This window comes from Setaria italica, chromosome IV (genome assembly GCF_000263155.2).
Source record: "Setaria italica strain Yugu1 chromosome IV, Setaria_italica_v2.0, whole genome shotgun sequence".
Taxonomy (NCBI): domain Eukaryota; kingdom Viridiplantae; phylum Streptophyta; class Magnoliopsida; order Poales; family Poaceae; genus Setaria; species Setaria italica.
In genome coordinates, this window is record NC_028453.1 from 9,308,872 (window position 1) to 9,327,586 (window position 18,715).

Genomic DNA, 18,715 nt, shown 5'->3' on the forward strand with positions numbered 1-18,715 from the left:
GACCGCTCCCCGCAGATCCCTAGCAGCGACCTTCTCCTCAAAGCTCAAGACCGTCATCTCCTGCACAACCTGCTCCAGGACCGTCGCTTCCTGCTCGATCAAGGTCTCCGTCTCCACCACATCCTGGTGGTGGGAGCGATGACGACAATAACAACACCCCTCCCCGATTAGCGTCGTCGGGACTAAGAGCAGCCCCGATGAAGCAACCTGCAGCACCACTTAAGAAGTCATGACCACCAAGCCAAGACGGAGAAAGAAGAAAAGAAAGGAGCTTGAAGTGACTCGTAAGGAACACTGGGAGGCAACGACTCATGCGGAATAGTGGGCCGAAATCCAAGCAGATGCCAGTGAGTGGTTCAAGAAACAAGCCGAAGAAAAAAAAAGAAAGGGAGATGGAGCCACCGCCAGTAAATCGAAGAGATTTAAATTTTTTTTATCAGGATGAAAGAAGGAGCCAAGAAGAGGATACCACTACTATCAAACTACGAACGAGCTTTAGTCAAGGCTGATGAGAGGGATAAAAGGAAAGGAAAGTCATCTTCCAGTGGTGTTGTTCCCAACCTCGGGCATCTACTAGAAACAGACGCTCGAAAGATAACAGCAATGCCCTTGGATCAACAAGCACAAGTATTGAAATTCATGGAAGAAACAGGTATGGGACTTGATAAATGTTTAGGGCAAGTTGAGCCGCCAGCTGCACCGCCAGTTGAATCAAGATGGACCTTTGAGCTAGGCAAGTCTCTAGTAAGGCCTGAGTTGGTACGGAAGCTATCAACAAAGATGTACGAATTCCATCAATGGTATATGAAGGTGTGATGTTCGACCTTAAGGTAAAACCGATAGATTTTTACGATGAAGGCGAGAAAGTTCTATGGCTAAAATTCAAGGATATATACGAAGTGTACCATCATGATGCCCTGGATGTCTCTCTGATCAGCGCCTGGGTTCTGTAAGTGTCCATTTATCTACATGTAAATTTTGGCTCATATCAATATTTTTTTATGCGTGCGCCACCGTACTAACTTCGTCTTCCATTTTATATAGGATGCTAATTCAGATGTGCCGACGAGAAGCATACCTACATATTGGCTTCATGGATCCATCCGTAGTTAACCAAAAACAGATACAAGTATCGCCGAAAAAAACCTTGGTGGAAGTATACAATTTCCTAGACAAACAAAAATTAAGGGATTTCATACTACTTCCATACAACTTCAAGTAAGTGTGTGTATACCATCTACTTTCATTTTCTTTTTCCTTACCTGATTAATGTTAGTTAGCTCTAATATGTATGAACATTTACGTACGCAGCTTCCATTGGATCCTCATTATGATTGTGCCTGAAAGAAGCCACGTCACTATATTCGATTCGTTGAGGAAGATTCGGTGGAGTATCGAGACATGCAAGACATGCTAGGCTTGTAATAATTATGGACCTTTCTATGCAAAAGTTTGTTTCCTAAATTTTATCCCGGTTACACTATATCATTCATTATTCTAATCCGCAGCGTATGGAAACAATTCATGAGGACACACAAAGGTCCATTTAAAGAAAAACTTACATGGAACACAGACTTCCCGGTACATATGAAGTCTACACATTTTGTACATTGTATAACATGAATATTTCATAACTTATTTTTTCCCCACTGAAGTGCTTAAGACGGGAACCCGGGAATAATCTATGTGGCTACTACATCTGTGAGCACATGCACAGTTTTTTGGGACCCAAGGGACTAAAGATGACGCCGCACAACTTTAAAGTACGTAAAATAAAACTATTAATAGTTAAATATTTTCTAGCTCCTTATATTTAATTGTTCGTGTAACATTTACATATTTCCAAATTATAGATATTAAATATTCAACAAGGACTCTTGAAGAAGGAAAGATTAGCGGCAATATGTGAAGCTCTCATTGGATTCCTAATGAACGAGGTGGTAAATCCACAAGGAGAATTTTATTATGATGGACGAAATTTAGACGCTCCGAGCAACACCTCAACGATAAGATTGTAGATATATAGTTTGATTTATATATATAATACGCGCTAAGATCGATTTGTATAGTATGCTAAGAATTGTATATATATACTAAGAATTGTGTATATATATTGTATAATTACTAATTTCATTCGTTTAAATACTAGTTGATTTCAATATAAAAAAAAGTCTCAACTACAATAGGATCCGGGTACGTACGTGATGCATGAAATTACAGGCGCCTGCATGGCACGCGCCTGAAATTTAAGTAGGACTTTAGTCCCGGTTGGTTTTACCAACCGGGAGTAAAGGGTCTGTCCCGCACCTGGCGTGGTAACCAACCGGGACTAAAGGGTGGCTTTACTCCCGGTTGAAGGACCCGGGACTAAGGGGGTGTTTGGGAGCACTCCACTCCACAAAAAATTGCTCCACTCCACCAACTCCGAAAATTTCGCAGCCAAACGCGTCTAGCTCCAGCAACTCTGGCTCCAAGAAAAAGGTGGAGCAGGGGGTAGATCCACGTTTTTTGTGGACTACCTCAAGAGGTGCTCCAAAAACCCACTTTACAGACCTCCTCGTGGAGTTGGTGGGTATTTACCCACCATTGCCACTCGTTACACATGTTACCGGTTCGCGAAACAAAAAAGCCTCCCGTCTCTGCCTTCCACCGCGCCGCCCGCCCGCCGCGCCGCTCGCCGGCCACGCCACCCGCTCGCCCGCTGCGCGGCACCGCCCGCAAGCTGGTGCCTGGCGCCGCCCGGAAGCTGCCGCGCCGCCCGCGCGCCGCCCGCCGCCCGCCCGCCCGCCGCGTGGCGCCGCGCGGAAGCTGCCGCGCTGCCCGCCGTGCCGCCCGCCGCGCTCTGCCCTGCGCCGCCCGCTAGCTGGTGCCTGGCGCCGCCCGCAAGCTGCCGCGCCGCGCCGGCTCGGCCTGCCGCCCGCCCGATATTGACGTGTCGTATTATGCCGCTCAACATGAGCATTCCCCTGTGGTGCGCGGACTCCCTCAGATTTGCAAGCCCCTGATCGAAGAGAACGCGCCGCCCGCCATGCGGCCGGCTCTTGGCACGCCGGCTGCCCGCATGGGTATAATGGAGAAGAAAGGGAAGAGACTAACAAGTGGGACCCATTCACATGGGTATAATGGACTTTACACAGCAAGACCTTCTGTTTCCGGAGCTGGATCTGTGCATTTTGCCAAACATGTGGATAGCTCTGGTATTTTTTTGGAGTTGGTGGAGTGGAGCTATGTGGTGGAGTTGGTGGAGTGGAGCTCAAAAATTTGGAGTGGAGTGCTCCCAAACACCCCCTAAAGACCCCCCCTTTTGTCTCGATTGGTTTATCCCGGATGGATTTTCGGGAGATATGCACCCTACCAACCGGGACTAAAGGTGAGTTCTCTACATGTTTTGTTTCTTTATAAGAAAATTTATAGAAGCCTTTTCTTTCTATTGTGTTGCACGTGAGGATTGACATATAGAGGTGTTAAGAATTCTGCGATTATACTAAGATCTAGCCTAGTAGTTAGATGCACCTCAGTAGCATCCAATAGGTCTAGTAGCATCCAATAGGTCTAGGTTAAACTCCCTGTGAGAGCGAGTTAAACGAATTTGAAATAAAAAAAATTATACTAGAAAATAGGTTGGAGCTTCGACTTCCGACTTCAGTTAAAGAAAAGATGAAAACTTACCTATACTGACTTCGGTAAAAAAAAAAAAAAGAACTTACAAGGCTTTGCTTTGTTTTTCTATCGATGCATCCTTTGGTCCATAGTTTCTCGACAATATTGGGTAACTTATTAAATCCTAGATGGAAATTTCTTATACCTATTTTTCTGGTCAATCTCTTATTAACAACTTTGCTGAATGTAACGAGCCGTTAAAGTGCAGCCCAGGTCTAGTAAAATGGCACACTGCAAAGGTCAGCGTAACAAAGTGGAATCTATGACCAAATTAATTGCTAGTTCAATGCTGTGGTGCATAGAGATGTGCGCGAACGTAATATATTTTCAGACAACTGAGATCCACGATCCCTCGACTAAACTTTCTTTCATAGTCTTCCAAGAATCTCAATTTGTCGGCCTCCTCCAAATAAAAGAAGTCAAATTAGTAACTTACAGTAATCTCCTTGTACTCAGTTTCGACCAAGTTGCTCCAATATGAAAACAAAAAGTTACAATCGCCTTTTCCCCCAAAAACATGATACAGTCATTAGAGCTTTTTTTTCAAGCAGAAGAATACTTAACACGCCTATGGACGCACGCATCCACGAGCATGCCACAGACGGCTCTCCGTTTCACCGCTTCTTCCTCAGGATCTGCAGCAGTATCTCGTTGAAGGTGTCGACCGGCCCGGGCAGGCAGAAGTGGAGGCAGTCGGAGTACATCTTCTCCGGCATGCCGTTCGCGAGTGGGTTGGGGCGCATGTACAAGCCAGGATGCCCATCCGGCCGCAGCGAGGCCAGCTTCGACACGTCCAGCACCTCGATCCTCAACGAGCTGTTGTCCTCACCGCTCCTCGCCCTCGCCGCCTCGGCCTCATCGTAGACGATGTCTCTCACCTCCCTAAAGACCCACTCGTTGTCCTTCTCCCCATCCTTGTACGGCTCCGTCCTCGTGCATGCCGTGGGGTCGTCGGTGGGTTTGCCTTCGAAGTGAGACATCGAGAAGGTGGCCAGCACCAATGTCCTCGGCCGCCCGGCGGCGGACGACCTCAGCCGCTCCACCGATGTCCGGTACGCCATGTGGAGCGGCCACGCGTAGCCTAGGCCGGTCGTGTTGAGCTCCGGGGGTGGATTGTGGGCGCCGATCACCTCGCTGTTGTTGTAGTAGATGGCCCCGTTCAACAGCCAGTGCGCGGCGGCCAGCACCACCACGTCGAACGTGTCGGCGTCGGCCGCCCAGCGGTCGCCGGGCGTGTCGAGATGGACGTGGTTCTCGCGGATGGTGTCGTCCACCGATTTACCCGTGGCCTTGACAAGGAACGGGTTCCAGTAGTAGGACACCTTGACGTCGTGCGTCGGGAACACGTAGCGCCAGAAGTTGTACTTGCGCACCTCGCCCACGTCCCGGTAGAGGAGGCGGTAGGGGAACGCGGCGGTGAGGAGGCAGATGAGGGACTGGGCCTGGTTCCGCGCCATGGAGTCGCCGATGAAGGCGACGTGCTTGCCGTGCACCGCCGAGAGGAACGCCCCGGCGTCGAACGCCGGCAGCGGGCACCCCCCGGCCGGCTGCCACCGCCAGTCGAGGTAGCGCGTGTCGGGCCGCCCGTTGCGGATGCAGTCGTGGCTCTCCTTGGCGTTGCACTCCGTGGCATTGTACCGCCGCGCGTGGCCCGGCGCCCACACCCAGTTTCCCACAGAATAGTTGCAGCTCCTTCCTCCTCCCGGACTGCAAGGTAGAAAAAAAAAAACGCACAACGTCACAACTCACATCCAACACAGGAGACCTGTATGGTCTACTCAAGTATTAACCATGAAGAACTAAAGATCTAAGCATTTAGCATTTATCACTTACACTGACGAGACGAAGGAGTAAGTGTTGTTTATATACTGGCGCAGAGGAGAGAACAACGCCTGTTGGGTGCCGTCAGGAGAGCAGCAGAGGAGGTGGAGGAGCGCCAGGAAGAGGAAGCCGCAGGCGAGCCAAGCGCAGACGGGTTTGGAGAGGAAACAGCCATACTTTTTGCTGGATGGCTTCTGGTTGTATGGATCCAGCGGTTGGTACGCTGATCCCATCTCTCAGTAGCCACTGCACTAAGCTACCTAGCACTAGCAGGGCAATGATAGCATGAGGGGTTTCAAGAGTTCGTAGTTCCATGTACATATAGAAGACGAGTTAATCTTGGAAAGAATAGTTTAGAACTTCTCTGTAATTGTTTAGTATATTAAGTTCTGTCTGGACGACCTAAGTAGTGTCGGCTCATATTAAGTACTGATGTGTGGTCTGTCGGTGGGAAGTTACGTTGCACTAGCACCTTTCAAGTCGTCCTGGTTGCCTGGTTGAGACTTGTAAATTATACAGGTGGTACCTTTTGACATTTTTCCTGTGTAAAAACAGAAATTAACTGTTCATAACGTCATAGAGACGGAAACAAAGTTAATTAGTACAGGTAATCTCTTGTTCCGAATAGATGTCTGTCAAGTACATTGCTACACGTCAGCGGTCTTATAGGTCGTCTCATGCAGTGCCACATAGGATTTTTGATGATGTGGAGGAGAGAGAGCGAGTAAAGAGAAAGAGATCATTGTTTCGCGAAATAACCACCTCATAAGCTAAATTGTAAAACTACGAGACAACTTAACAACTATTGTGCGAGTTATTGTTGTCATGCAACTCATAATATTTCTTTTTTCATATGCACAAATTAAGGAATTATATAGCTCTACCAGACAATTTATAAGACAACCCATTGTATAGGTTGTCTGTTGAGTCGTCTCAAGATTACGTGTCAATACATGAGACCGACTATTAGATGACACCAATGTATTTGTCGCATACTTCTGTTCTGTCATGCAGAACCTCATCAAGGAGAAATACTTGCCGGATAGTAATTGGAAAGTACGTATGGCGAAACCAAATATTTGGAAGGGCTCCTACTAAAATAGTTCTTCATTTTTTAAAGTGTTTTTCTATTAAAGCTTAAGCACTTGAGATAAACATTTAGCAAAACAGCTTCTCATTTATTTTTATAAATAGATGAAGGAGTTAAAATGTCCAATATTCCCTACCTATTTTAGTGATTATGCATATAGTTTTACATTTTTCTTCAATTAATAATATGATTTTATATGAAATCAACAAAATATTCTTTTCCTCTTTTATAATCTTTTTTCTTATTTTTTCTCCCTACCCTTTTTCCTCATCTGGGTTCTCCTTCTTCTTCGTGCCTTTTTCTCCTTCTTCTTCGTGCATTATTTTACGGACAGCAAGAGATTTGCCGAATTTTTATTAGAATAAAAGAAAAAAAATCAACAATGGATACAAAGAAAGGGTAAAAGACCCCGCAACTAAAAAACAGCGAAACTCACCAACTTGCCCCAAAAACAAATAGGTAGAAAAAACAGACTCTTCCCGAAAAGAAAGGAAAAAAGAAAAAAGAACACAACTCCATAAACTGTCTAGGTGGGTGAAATTACTGTCGCTTGTGTCGCCATTGTGAATTGTTTTGTATCCTCTGATTAGAAAATGCGACCTCTTCGACGGGTTTAGATTCGTGATTAAACGTTCTTCTGTTGTGGTCTTTTTAAATATTCCATGAGAAGTAGATAATGAGGTCGTCAAAGAAAGCTCTGCTCTGTTTAGCGACCATTGCTTTGCATTTTCTCCACCATCAATTTATCGAGAGCATTGTATTACTCAGAAGTAAGCCCTACAGGCCAAACCGACTTACTAAGCCGCTCCCAGATCGCTCTCGTGTAGGGGCAATCTTTGCACAAGTTGCGTAGGCGTCTCCGAATTTGAGTTGCATAACTTGCACAAAGGGTCGTTTGGCCAACCACACTTTTCCATAATTGTTTGCCATTAAAATTTTCCTATGGAGTAAGATCCGGTATTTTGGGTTTAGGGCCTTCTAGATTGGAATGATGTTGAATCTCTTCATCCGGCCATGGAATTGTGCGCGACAGGCATTCTTTTGTTGTACACTCCCTGTTTGCTGTCCAACGCCCTCTACTCCCGCCTTGTACCGCGGCCAATCTTCACACTCGGTGCTGATCCCTTCCTTCCTTGCACCGTGCTGCTCGGCCTCACCCCCTTGCATCGCGTCGATATGATCCCTCACGTTGTGCCACAATATGTTCTCGTCATGCCGCATGCGCATACCCGTCCCTGCAGCTATGGTGTGGAGGATGGGTTGTGCGGTTGTAGCAGTCATGGCCCATGCCGGCTGCCACCGTTCTTAGCAGATGCACCATTGTCGGGCCACCCTGCGGGTGGATCAAGAGCAAATCCAGCTGATCCATGCTTCTTTCCCCTCTCTGGCCGGCCTCCTTCCTGTTGCATGCCGATGGTCGCCGCAAAGCGCGTTCATACGTGTTCACAGTGACGAGGAAAGAGCAATGCGCGAGGGAAGAAGGGACTTAGTACGTAGTTAGCAATTTGGTAGTAATTTCGGTGAAGTTTAGATGTAATTCCGTACCCATTAATGTGGGGACAGGAAAGGATAGGGGAGAGATCACTACTTTCAGCTGCCGCCGCCTAGTGTGATTTGGTGGATGGCTCCAGGCCGGCTTCACTACCGAAGCCAATTTCACATATACCGTTTGGTGCATCTTCAAGTGAAGCCGCTTAAGAAGCATTTTAGGGAGCCCCGCCAAGTGCCAAAAACACCCTTGTTTTTACCCAGTGAGTATAGGGAGGTGTGGCAAGTGTTACAAGAAGACCCTTATTTTCCCAGCAAACTCGCCCGGCCCGACAGTCCAATGTCTTTAGTCAATCACTTATGATGTTTGATGTCTTCAGTCTCCAATTTGCTTTTATCTTTCTGCACTTGTTGCATATCGTAGAGTGTAATGTACTCATGTAGCCTTTTAGAAAGCACATTACCCCTAATTATGAATTTCAAATGCCAAATTATGTTTATTTTTCACTACAACAAAACATAGTGGTAACCACGCTTGAATTGCTATGCTATTGAAAGCGTGTGTGTATATATATATATATTGTATGCTCCAGTCAGTAGACATGGTTGTTAACACGTTTTACTAAAGCGCTTCAAAACTTGCAACTTAGATACGTTTTTAAAGTGTCGTTGGCACGTTTTGATAAAAGCGCTTCTATGATTATTATCTAGATACGTTGTTAGATGGTATTGACACGTCTCAAGAAAGCGTGTCATACAGGTCTCGTGGTAGAAGCGCTTCTAGATACGTTTATTGAATACGAATCATCTATCAACACAGACACCAGCTTAGAAACACAATCTTTTGTGAAATACGCGAATTAAACTCCGCATTGGCCTCTTCCTCTTCTCTCAGATCTCCTCGTGAGTCGCGACTCAAACTCTGCACCCCTCGTGAGCGCGGAGTGCCGCTCCCATCTCGATTCCTCGCGTGAGGCCGTGGCCCCGTGGTGGCGCACCGGCGCTGGTGAATCCCAGACCAGGCGGGGTGACGGACGGCATGTCGCTGGAGGCGTTGGCGAGGTGAGCAGCTGCTGCTCACGCGGGCGCAACCAAATCAAGGAGAGGGGTAGCGGCACAGCGGCGTGGCCGCCAGCCAGTGCCGGCCGCTCCTACGCAGTGCGCCCGTGGCAGGATGAAAAATCAGCCGCAGCAAGCAGGTTATTCTAATCCCCCACCTGGTATGATGGCCCCATTGTTTATTGTTCAATTGTTTATTGGTTGTGGCTATGTGAGTTTGTGTCAAAAATTTTTCAACTAGATTGTTTTAATTGGTTTTTATGCATAATTTTTGTAGAATATAGAAAGTAGATTCTTTCTCCTACTCTTTCGGCAAGCGATTGTGTTTTATAGTGCTATCTGTGGTAGAAGAACCAAAAATATGAAACTGGCTGAGATTTTGATGCTGACTTTTACCAGAATGATCTTTTGTGGCTTAGAGATTAAATTGTATAACGATTTATTACGATCAACGTATAACCTTGAATTATATAATTTTATTTAGTTCCACCTCGTAATTACTAGCAGGATTGCTTTGCGGATGTATTAGTGAAAATTTTATACCCTCTAGGATGTATCATATTAGCCAGATAAAGCCAACACCTTGTATTGGATATAGTTAAATGAGGAATATAGATTTTAATATATGAATGTGCGGAAAAAAATATTAGATGTAATATCTTAAGTATTGTTTATGTTTTTTTAGTGTGATTGATAATTGAGTTAAGTCCAGGGGCTTGACGGCGACGGCGGACGGGTCACAGGATGCAGGTTGCGTCAGCGGCCGCGGTCGATGGAGATGGCGGATGAGATTTTTTTTTCTTCTTTTGTTGTTTAGATGCTTATGGTTTGCAATCCTACTGTGATAACCAAAGTCATCACTTCCGATCTTGATCTAACGGATTGCAAAACCGACAGTGATGATGGTTATGGAGCCAACAATGATTGTCCAATTTGTAGCAGTGTTTTAAACCATATTATAATATCGCTCTAACTTTTATGAAATAATTGATGTGATCGCTTAGATTTCAAGCTACATCTATTGAATTTGGTGTTTGTTCCCGTTGTAATGCACGGGTATATTTACTAGTAGTATGATAAAGTATGCATGTGGCCTTTTTAGTACACGTATATTTTCCTGTAAAATAATTAATTATATAAAAATAAAATGAATAAAATGAAGTACCGCACTTTTTTCAGTATAAAACAAATAAAAAAAATGAAAAAGAATGATAACAGATGGCGGCATGACATGCTAGACTACACGCGTCCGAGCCGAGAAAAAAAAAATCACGCGAAGCCGGCCTCCGGCCCCACGTCACCTCAAGTCGTATGCTCCTATCCATCCATCTACCGTTCCTCAGTTCTCTTATCCATTCGTTTCTCTCTGAAATTCCCCCTTCCGTTTCCCTTCCAGAGATCGTTTCCCTTCCAATCTCTGGTTCTTTCCCCTTCCGTTTCCCTTCCAATCTCACGTGTGGGGATGATGCAGGCATCTCCAGCAAGAACGGCAGCAGCATGGGGGCGAATGGGCGATGCGCGATGAGCTCGTGCCCTCGTCTCCCTCGTCTAGATGTGTAGTAGCTGGGAAATGCTCCTCACCGAGAAGGAGGCTGGTCTTGTCGAGAAGTCGAAGGCGGTGCTGACTGAGGAGCAAGATAGCAATGGCGCTATGGCCTGGTGATATTGTTTCTTCATGTTTCCCTTTAATTTTAGCCCGCCTTATTTTTTCATTTGCCGCCTCTTTTTTATCATCAGTTATCTTCCAATTTTTGTTTTTTTCATTTGCCGCCTCTTTTTTTGTTTTGCTCCCGCTTTTTATTTGGAGTGAACAAGGAGCCAATATAATTCCTCGCACATCCGGCGCCCCTCCATCTCTTCCCCAACCCCCGCCTCCAACCTCGTGCGCTCTCTTCGGCTTCTTCTCCATGTGCAGGTGATCTCAATTTCCATCTCCTCTTCCTCTTCTCGTGTTAAAAATCAATCTAGGGTTGCGGAATAGACTCCCAATGTCCTATCAAGGTTTGTAGAATGCAGCGTGCAGGAGGGATTTTGGGGAAGTCGTGGAGGCAGGACGCCGAGGCGAGGCGAGGCGATGGCGATCCCCTCAACCCACATCCGCGTGATCCAGACTTCCAGACAACCCACAGTGATTCCCACCTCCGCTTAGATGTGATAGTTTTTTATTAAACTAATGAGTCTGCTTTCGTAGTTCAGATCAGATCGTCCTTAGTTAGGGGGTGTTTGTTTCTTTATCCTTAAATTCATGTCACATCCAATGTTTAGATACTAGGAATATTAAACATAGACTAATTACAAAACTAATTGCACAGATAGAGACTAATTTGCGAGACGAATCTTTAACTCTAATTAGTGCATGATTTGACAATATGATGCTACAGTAAATATGTGCTAATGATGGATTAATTAGGCTTAATAGATTCGTCTCGTGAATTAGCCTCCTGTAATTAGTTTTAGAATTAACTCATATTTAGTCCTCCTAATTGACCTCCGAATATTCGATGTGATATGAATTTTAGTCCGGACTAAAGATCCAAACACCATCTTATGTTCATTAGTTTGTTATTCCAGAATTCAGTGCGAGGGTGATATTGTTTTTCCACCGTCGTACGTGAGGGGCTTTAAACAAGCCACATTGTTTCCTTAAAATTATTTTTCCTTGCCAGCATTTTATTTATATAGTTTATTCCCCCCTTGATCCTCTGCTTGGAACAGAGGCAAGAAGAATAAATAACTTTCTGGGGGGCAAAAGGACGCTACATAGCTACAACACATCTTTTTTTAAAAAGAACTATTGCTAAGTGCTAAGCCTAGAGTCATGTGCAGCTATCCCAACGACAGGTTTGTCAGGTCATTGCAATATGTACACTGTGCAGATTCAGTTTAATTTGCACATGCTCTGTGGATTTGAAGATGTGTCATAATATGAAAAATAATTCTACTGCAAGTCTCTGGCAATACTGCCTGTCTGAATTGTTACCACTTTACAAATAGCCAGTTGTTGCATAAGTGAGTTATAACTCTAGCATGTCTAAATCTTCTATTGCAATGTTTTTACCACGTGAGGTGTTCTTCTATGCAAATAGATTAGAAAAAGGAGATGGATTCTCATTTTAAGAAAGCATCCACGCCATCAATTTGTTAAACTATATATCTAAATCTATATGAAAAAAGTCTAAAGTAACATAAACTCTGTCTTGAAAAATAACCTAATTAAATAGATCACTCAATTTTCATCTAAATTACTCACATATGCCATTACTGAAAAAATATATAAATTAACCAACAAATTTGGATCAAGTTGCCCTTCTCTCATGTTTAAAAGACAATAAGCCTCTAAATTTGCTTTTATATTGGGTACCTTGTTTAATTATAAAAAACATCTTACTCATATATATGCTTCTAAATTGTCAACTCTTGTCATGCTTGATGTGCCTTACATCGCAGATCTTGTACACATGAACATATATATTTCCATGCTAAACACATGTCAAACACACAAGGAGGTGTGGTGCAACGAGAAAACTATGAATGGGTTTAAAAAGGCATGTAGAGTAATTGGTGGCTAAAGTCTATCACAACTAGATAAAGATTGCAACATACCTATACGAGTATTATGTTAGAATACGAACAGATAAAATAGAGAAATAAACAACTTTGGTTAGCTACTAGCCCCAAACCTATCCAAAATATTCTAACACTACGTCTCTTAAAATTACTAGCCTATGTAAGGGAACAATTGGATTGATGAATAAGCATAATCCACTGCCAACCAAGGAGGGCTATCATGCATCTTGGAAAAGTTGGAAACCAATACAGAATCATATTACTATCACTACCCACTTATTTAATCTGTCCCAAGTCATCAAAGCCTCATTCCATTGCATGTTTGCCCAAGTCCATGACACAAGGTCTAGCTTCATTAAAGGAAAGTTAGCACTATGACAAAACATGCCATTGCACAAGGCTAAAAATCACAATGTCAAGTGGTTTTTGAAGCGGCCTAGATGGTCAGTGAATAGTGATATAGAAAAATAGTGTCAAATTCATCTATAATATTGGTATATGTGTTGAGTTAAAAACCGTTTTTAATGAGTTGTGAAAATGAAAAAAAGGCAATGTTGGCCTCTATTTTTTAAAATAATTTAGGCATGCTTTTATCCAAGCGGAGATGACGGAGGGCATTTCTCATCATCTCGTTAGGTGGGTAGCGCCACCATGTTGAGCATGCGGGTGGTAATGATATAGGACTGTGGTATGGAGGGGGAGGCCAAAGTAAAACAAGTCATGATGGGGCATGTTTTTACAAGATAAGCAAGAGAGGCAATTCTGTAGATGAAGTCGAAGATGCGGAGTTGATGCCTCTATTACTGCCTTGACATATTCGGCCATTGTTATGGCCAAAGTGGATAAGCTACCCCAAATTGCAGATGACGAACACCTATATCTATAACCCTCCTCTCTCATTAGGCTCCACATGTCTTTATCTATGACAATGATACGTCTCTCCAAGCTCTAAATCCTAAGAGTTAGAGAACATCTAATGTGAGTATTGTGAACGAGAGCAGTCTCAAGTAGGTAAAGAAAGTTGAGAGCTGGGCTAGAGTTTGATTTACTATGCCGAGAAGACAAATGGGTCAAACATTATCTACATTATCTAACAATACTATCGGAAGTGGGTTTCTCAAAAGAATCGATTGGGACATCTGTATTTGAATCGCACATACATTTTTCTAAAATTTGTTTATGATTAGTTATTGCATATGGCTTTTTGGAAATTTATTGTAAATTATATTACTGAAAATTGCCTTTTGTTACCCTTCTAAGTTAGTTAAGTTTAGTAATTGGATGATGGGGTTATATCATGTCCTTCCTCACCTCTAATAATATTTATAAATGCATATAAACCTTTTAGACATAGTGAATATGAAATGTACACCATTTCCTATATATATTAATGACGAAGATTTCATCTTCACTAGAAACTAAAGAAATTTCCAAATATTTAGTATGGGAATGAACATGATATACACCTCCATCAAATCTCATTACCAACTCAAGTTAATTAAAAAAGATTAAAAAGGAAAATTCAACAAACATATTTTAAAGAATTGTATGCAATGACTATATTACAAGCAGACTTTTCATAACCCACCTAACTATAATGACTAGATACATCTTAAACAATGTTTACATATAAACCATTTTCATTGCGTAACAGTTGGTTTTTAAACCGTACCAGATGGCTTTTTGCACCACTGAGTATAGTTTAGACAGTTGGCCTTAAAAACCATTGGCAGTAAGTTTATTTTAAAAAGAAAAGAAACCATTTACGATGCGTTGTTTGTATTGAAACATTTTGTGGTAATACAGACCAAGTTAAGCTTGTTTTGCCTCGGACTTTCGCAAAATATTCTGCTTGAACTGGATGTTCCAATAATTCCATTGAAATGAATGGTTTTAGGAGCATTTGCTCTGTTTTCTATTCATGAACCGTTTGTCCAACATAGTAATTAAAAAATGATTCCCTTTGATTTAAACGGGCCCTTAAAATACATTATATCCCTGGTCTAAATGATGTCCTGCAAAGATCAGAGTAGCCACTGCTTATTTAACTCGAATCTGTTACCACATTAATTGCTAATTCAACGGTGTGGAGCATGGAGATGTGCGAAAACAGAATATTTATTCAGAAATAAGAACAACTAAGATCCATGATCCCTCGACCTTGTGCAGATAGTTTTCTAAGGGCATCAACTTGTCAATCCCAAGATTATTGAAATTGTTCAGAAGCTTGATCATCCTAATTTGCTTGAGATAGACTATCTTACGGTCCGTCACCAACTCAGAGGCTAAGCAACGGTAAAGTTTGTCACTTCAGCTGAGGGAGGTAAAAATTGCTGGCATTGAGTTTCGCGATGTTGTGCAAGGACACGTCGACTACTGCATGGCTTTCGCGTGCTCTAAATTTTGTGTTGCATCACTGGGTTTAGCTTAATCTCTCTTACAGAGAATCTTTCAGAGTACAAGTATTTGAAAGAATAAAGTATATTCAAGAAGCAAAAGTTCTAAACTGAAGGTTCAGTGCTTCATCGCCTCTTCCTCAGAATCTGCAGCAACATCTCGTTGAAGGTGTCGACAGGCCCCGGCAGGCAGGAGTGGAGACAGTCGGAGTACATCCTCTCCGGCACGCCGTGCGCAAACGGGTCGCGGTGCATGTACACGCTCGGGTGCCCGTCCGGCCGCATCGCCGCCATCTTCGTCACGTCCAGCACCTCGATCCTCGTCGCGCTTGCCCCGGCGATCCTCACCTTCGCGGCCTGCGCCTCGTCGTAGACAATGTCCCTGAGCTCCTTGCAGATCCAGTCCAGCTCCTTCTCCCCCTCCTCGTACGGCTCCATCTTCGTGCACGCCGTGGGGCTGTCGCTCGGCCTGCCTTCGAAGTGAGCAGGAGAGAACGTGGCGAGCACCACCGTGCGCGGCCGGCTTGAGCTCAGCCGCTCCACCGCCGTCCGGTACGCCATCTTGAGCGGCCATGCGTAGCCAACGCCAGTGTAGTTGAGCTCGGCCGGGGCGTTATGAGCGCCGATCACCTCGCTGCCGTTGTAGTAGATGGCCCCGTTCAGCAGCCAGTGGCTGGCGCCGAGCACCGCCACGTCGATCGTGTCGGCGTCGGCGCCCCACCCGTCGCCGGGCGTGTCGAGATGCACGTGGTTCTCGCGGATGCTCTCGTCCTCCGATTTGCCCGTGGCCTTGACGATGAACGGGTTCCAGTAAAAGGACACCTTCACGTCGTGCGTCGGGAACGCGTAGCGCCAGAAGTTGTACTTGCGCGGGTCGGCGTCCCGGTACAGGAGCCGGTTCGGGAACGCGGCGCTGAGGAGGCAGACGAGGGACTGGGCCTGATTCCGCGCCATGGAGTCGCCGATGAAGGCGATGTGTTTGCCGCGCATCGCCGTGAGGAACGCCCTGGCGTCGAACGCCGGCAGCGAGCACCCGCCGGCCGGCTGCCACCGCCAGTCGAGGTAGCCCGTGTCGGGCCGCCCGTTGCGGAGGCAGTCGTGGCTCTCCTTGACGTTGCACTCGGTGGCGTTGTACCGCCGCGCGTAGCCTGGCGACCATACCCACCTCCCCTCCGAGTAGTTGCAGCTCTCATCCCCTCGCGGAGGCCTGCAAAGAAGCAATGTCGTACGACGGTAAGAGTAGGTGCTCATGTAACCATGAAGGGTTTTAAGCGTTTAGCATCTTTCACTTACACCGATGAGACGAAGGAGTAGGTGTTGTTGATGTACTGGAGCAGAGGAGAGAATGCCGTTCGTTGAGTGCCCGCGGGAGAGCAGCAGAGGAGGTGGAGGAGGGCCAAGGAGATGAAGCCGCAGGCGAGCCAGGCGCAGACGGGTTTGGAGAGGAAAGAGAGAGGTTTTTTGCTGGATGGCTTCTGGTTGTGGGGATCCAGAGGCTGGTACGACGCTCCCATCTCTAGGTAGCAGATGAGCAATGGAAAGAGATTGAGTTGGGAAGTTCGATGTACATATAGCCCAGCTCAATCATATAGGAGATGGGTTAGCTTTGGGAAGAGGTTAGGACCTTTTCTTATTATGCACGGTTATGTATTGCATGTGGATCTGTTCTGCCAAATTAAATAAGAACAATGGCAGTTTCGTCGGCGGGTTTATATCACTAAAAGTCCTTCAGAACTCTTCTGTTGAGTCCTACAATCGACAGTGACCATTTTCCCCTCATTCCATTTCATGTTTTGCTGCCAAAAGGTTGTCCACTCCAGCCTAGCATAGCTAAGTCACTACTACATTCTACTTCTTTTGTTTTCTTAAGATCTAGGTCACTACATTCTATTTGTTTTGTTTTCTTATGATCTAAGTCACTACATTAATTCTACTTATTTTGTTCTCTTAAGATCTAAGTCACTACATTCTATTCTTTTGATGTCTTAAGATCTGATGAAATCTGATTTTATTAGAGCAAACGAGTGGTGCCGCCGCCGTCTCCTTATGAATATAATGTTCTATAACACTGAGGCAATGAACAATCTCAAACTCCACCATGATCATAAGCGAGCATATAACTAAGCATGGCTTTTCTATTACTCCATGGACTTGATTGCTTATAAGATTGATTGGGAGTCCAATCCCCGGCAGTAGATACTGAGGTGGAAACCTGAGCATAGTAAAAACGGTACTAGCCGTGTGTGCTTGGTTTCAAATGTAAAATTATATTTGTATTTAGATTAAGTACTTTTAATTAAAGTTATGATAATATAATATGTTGTTTTGCACAAATAAAATTACCCTAATACAGTAATACGTCTTAGGCTTCCTTGTCATTATGCTTGCGCCAAAATGTTGTGCTCGTTGAGAAAAAGTTGAGGCTCAACTTTGAATTTTGTTATTGTACATGAGCTTTTTCCCCCCTCATCAGAACATTTTGTTGCCTCCAAATTATGAACGCGCGGTTATGGGTGCGTAGAGCCTCTAGCTGAGAACCAGTACTACTGCCCTGTTGCAGATTATAGATCCAAACTGCAGCCAACCATATCCTTTCCACCTCAAATTAGAAAACCCGGTGAATCCTGCATTTTCCACCGCTGATTGCGGGGTTAGAGAACCATCACTGACTAACATGTTAATCTTAATGAAAGTCATGGACAAGGTTATTCCAAGTCAAATGGCACCTTGTCAGGTTCGGTAGACCAAATAAGATGTTTGTTTTTACCTCAAATCTGTGACCAAATTAAATGATCTACGAGAGAGAGATGCTTGGGGATCTACGCAAGAACAGTAATCAGAACTGAGGGAGGGATCTATGGTTAGATTATTCTAGCCATGTCGCCAAGAATCCCAAACGGTGCTAGGATGATACATTAATTGCCAATTTGCGATAAGGTCATCCGCAACAGTCCTAGCTAATTGCTAGCTAGGAGCCATCCAACTCAGCACTAAATAGCTAGCAGTCCATGCAACTATCTATATAGTGCTAGCTATTTGTTATTTTTAGTACTTTCATGCGCAGAGAGAGAACGGATGTGCTGTGAAGATTATCTTTGTATCTCTCTATATGGAGAATAACACTAAACATCTCATCTCAATATAACCAACTGGTAGCAACCATGAAAACATGGACAAGCTTTTAAACACAACAATAAAATAAAATATCCATATGTTACTACATGATGAACCGATAAACATGACTCAAGCCATTTCATTACATGACCAACTAAACATAAGCAACCAAGACAACCAAAGGTTTTAAACATGGAAATAAAATAGAATGTCCATACATTATACACGCTGGTAGAGAATTGGCCTTTAGTCCCGGTTGGTAAGGTGCAAATCTCCCGAAAATCCAACCGGGATAAAACGGGTCACCACGGCAGGCGCTGCAAAAAAAAAGAAATCCTAGGCTCCCAGGAGGCCCCCCACACGCGCACGTCGCAGCAAGTCACAAATCACGAGTCACGCAATTTTTCACGCGAAATATGCGCGTGCGCGTTGCGTGGGATTCGAACCCACAACCTCCAGCCTCGCGTGTAGCTTCCTTGCCATCCCACCTACACAGTATATCTAACTATATAGGGGATGC

The 18,715-nt window shown here is 44.5% G+C and overlaps 2 protein-coding genes and 1 long non-coding RNA gene across 3 annotated transcripts; 1 reads left to right on the forward strand and 2 right to left on the reverse strand.

Annotated features, from left to right (window-relative positions):
• Positions 1 to 4,064: 4,064 nt before the first annotated feature.
• On the reverse strand, positions 4,065 to 5,755 carry LOC101776745 (protein ALTERED XYLOGLUCAN 4). The gene is made up of 2 exons (XM_004965021.2): positions 5,494 to 5,755; positions 4,065 to 5,367 (listed from the first exon to the last, which is right to left on the reverse strand). Exons 1-2 carry the CDS (start codon positions 5,712 to 5,714, stop codon positions 4,275 to 4,277), a joined length of 1,314 nt encoding a protein of 437 aa, XP_004965078.1. The 5' UTR covers positions 5,715 to 5,755; the 3' UTR covers positions 4,065 to 4,274.
• A 4,690-nt stretch (positions 5,756 to 10,445) lies between these two features.
• On the forward strand, positions 10,446 to 12,065 carry LOC101777160. Its single transcript, XR_001163822.2, has 2 exons — positions 10,446 to 11,033; positions 11,135 to 12,065. It is a non-coding gene; the product is annotated as an uncharacterized LOC101777160 (long non-coding RNA).
• Positions 12,066 to 14,652: 2,587 nt separating this feature from the next.
• Positions 14,653 to 16,780, reverse strand: LOC101777434 (protein ALTERED XYLOGLUCAN 4). Its single transcript, XM_004965022.2, has 2 exons — positions 16,375 to 16,780; positions 14,653 to 16,288 (listed from the first exon to the last, which is right to left on the reverse strand). Exons 1-2 carry the CDS (start codon positions 16,593 to 16,595, stop codon positions 15,208 to 15,210), a joined length of 1,302 nt encoding a protein of 433 aa, XP_004965079.1. The 5' UTR covers positions 16,596 to 16,780; the 3' UTR covers positions 14,653 to 15,207.
• Positions 16,781 to 18,715: the final 1,935 nt, after the last annotated feature.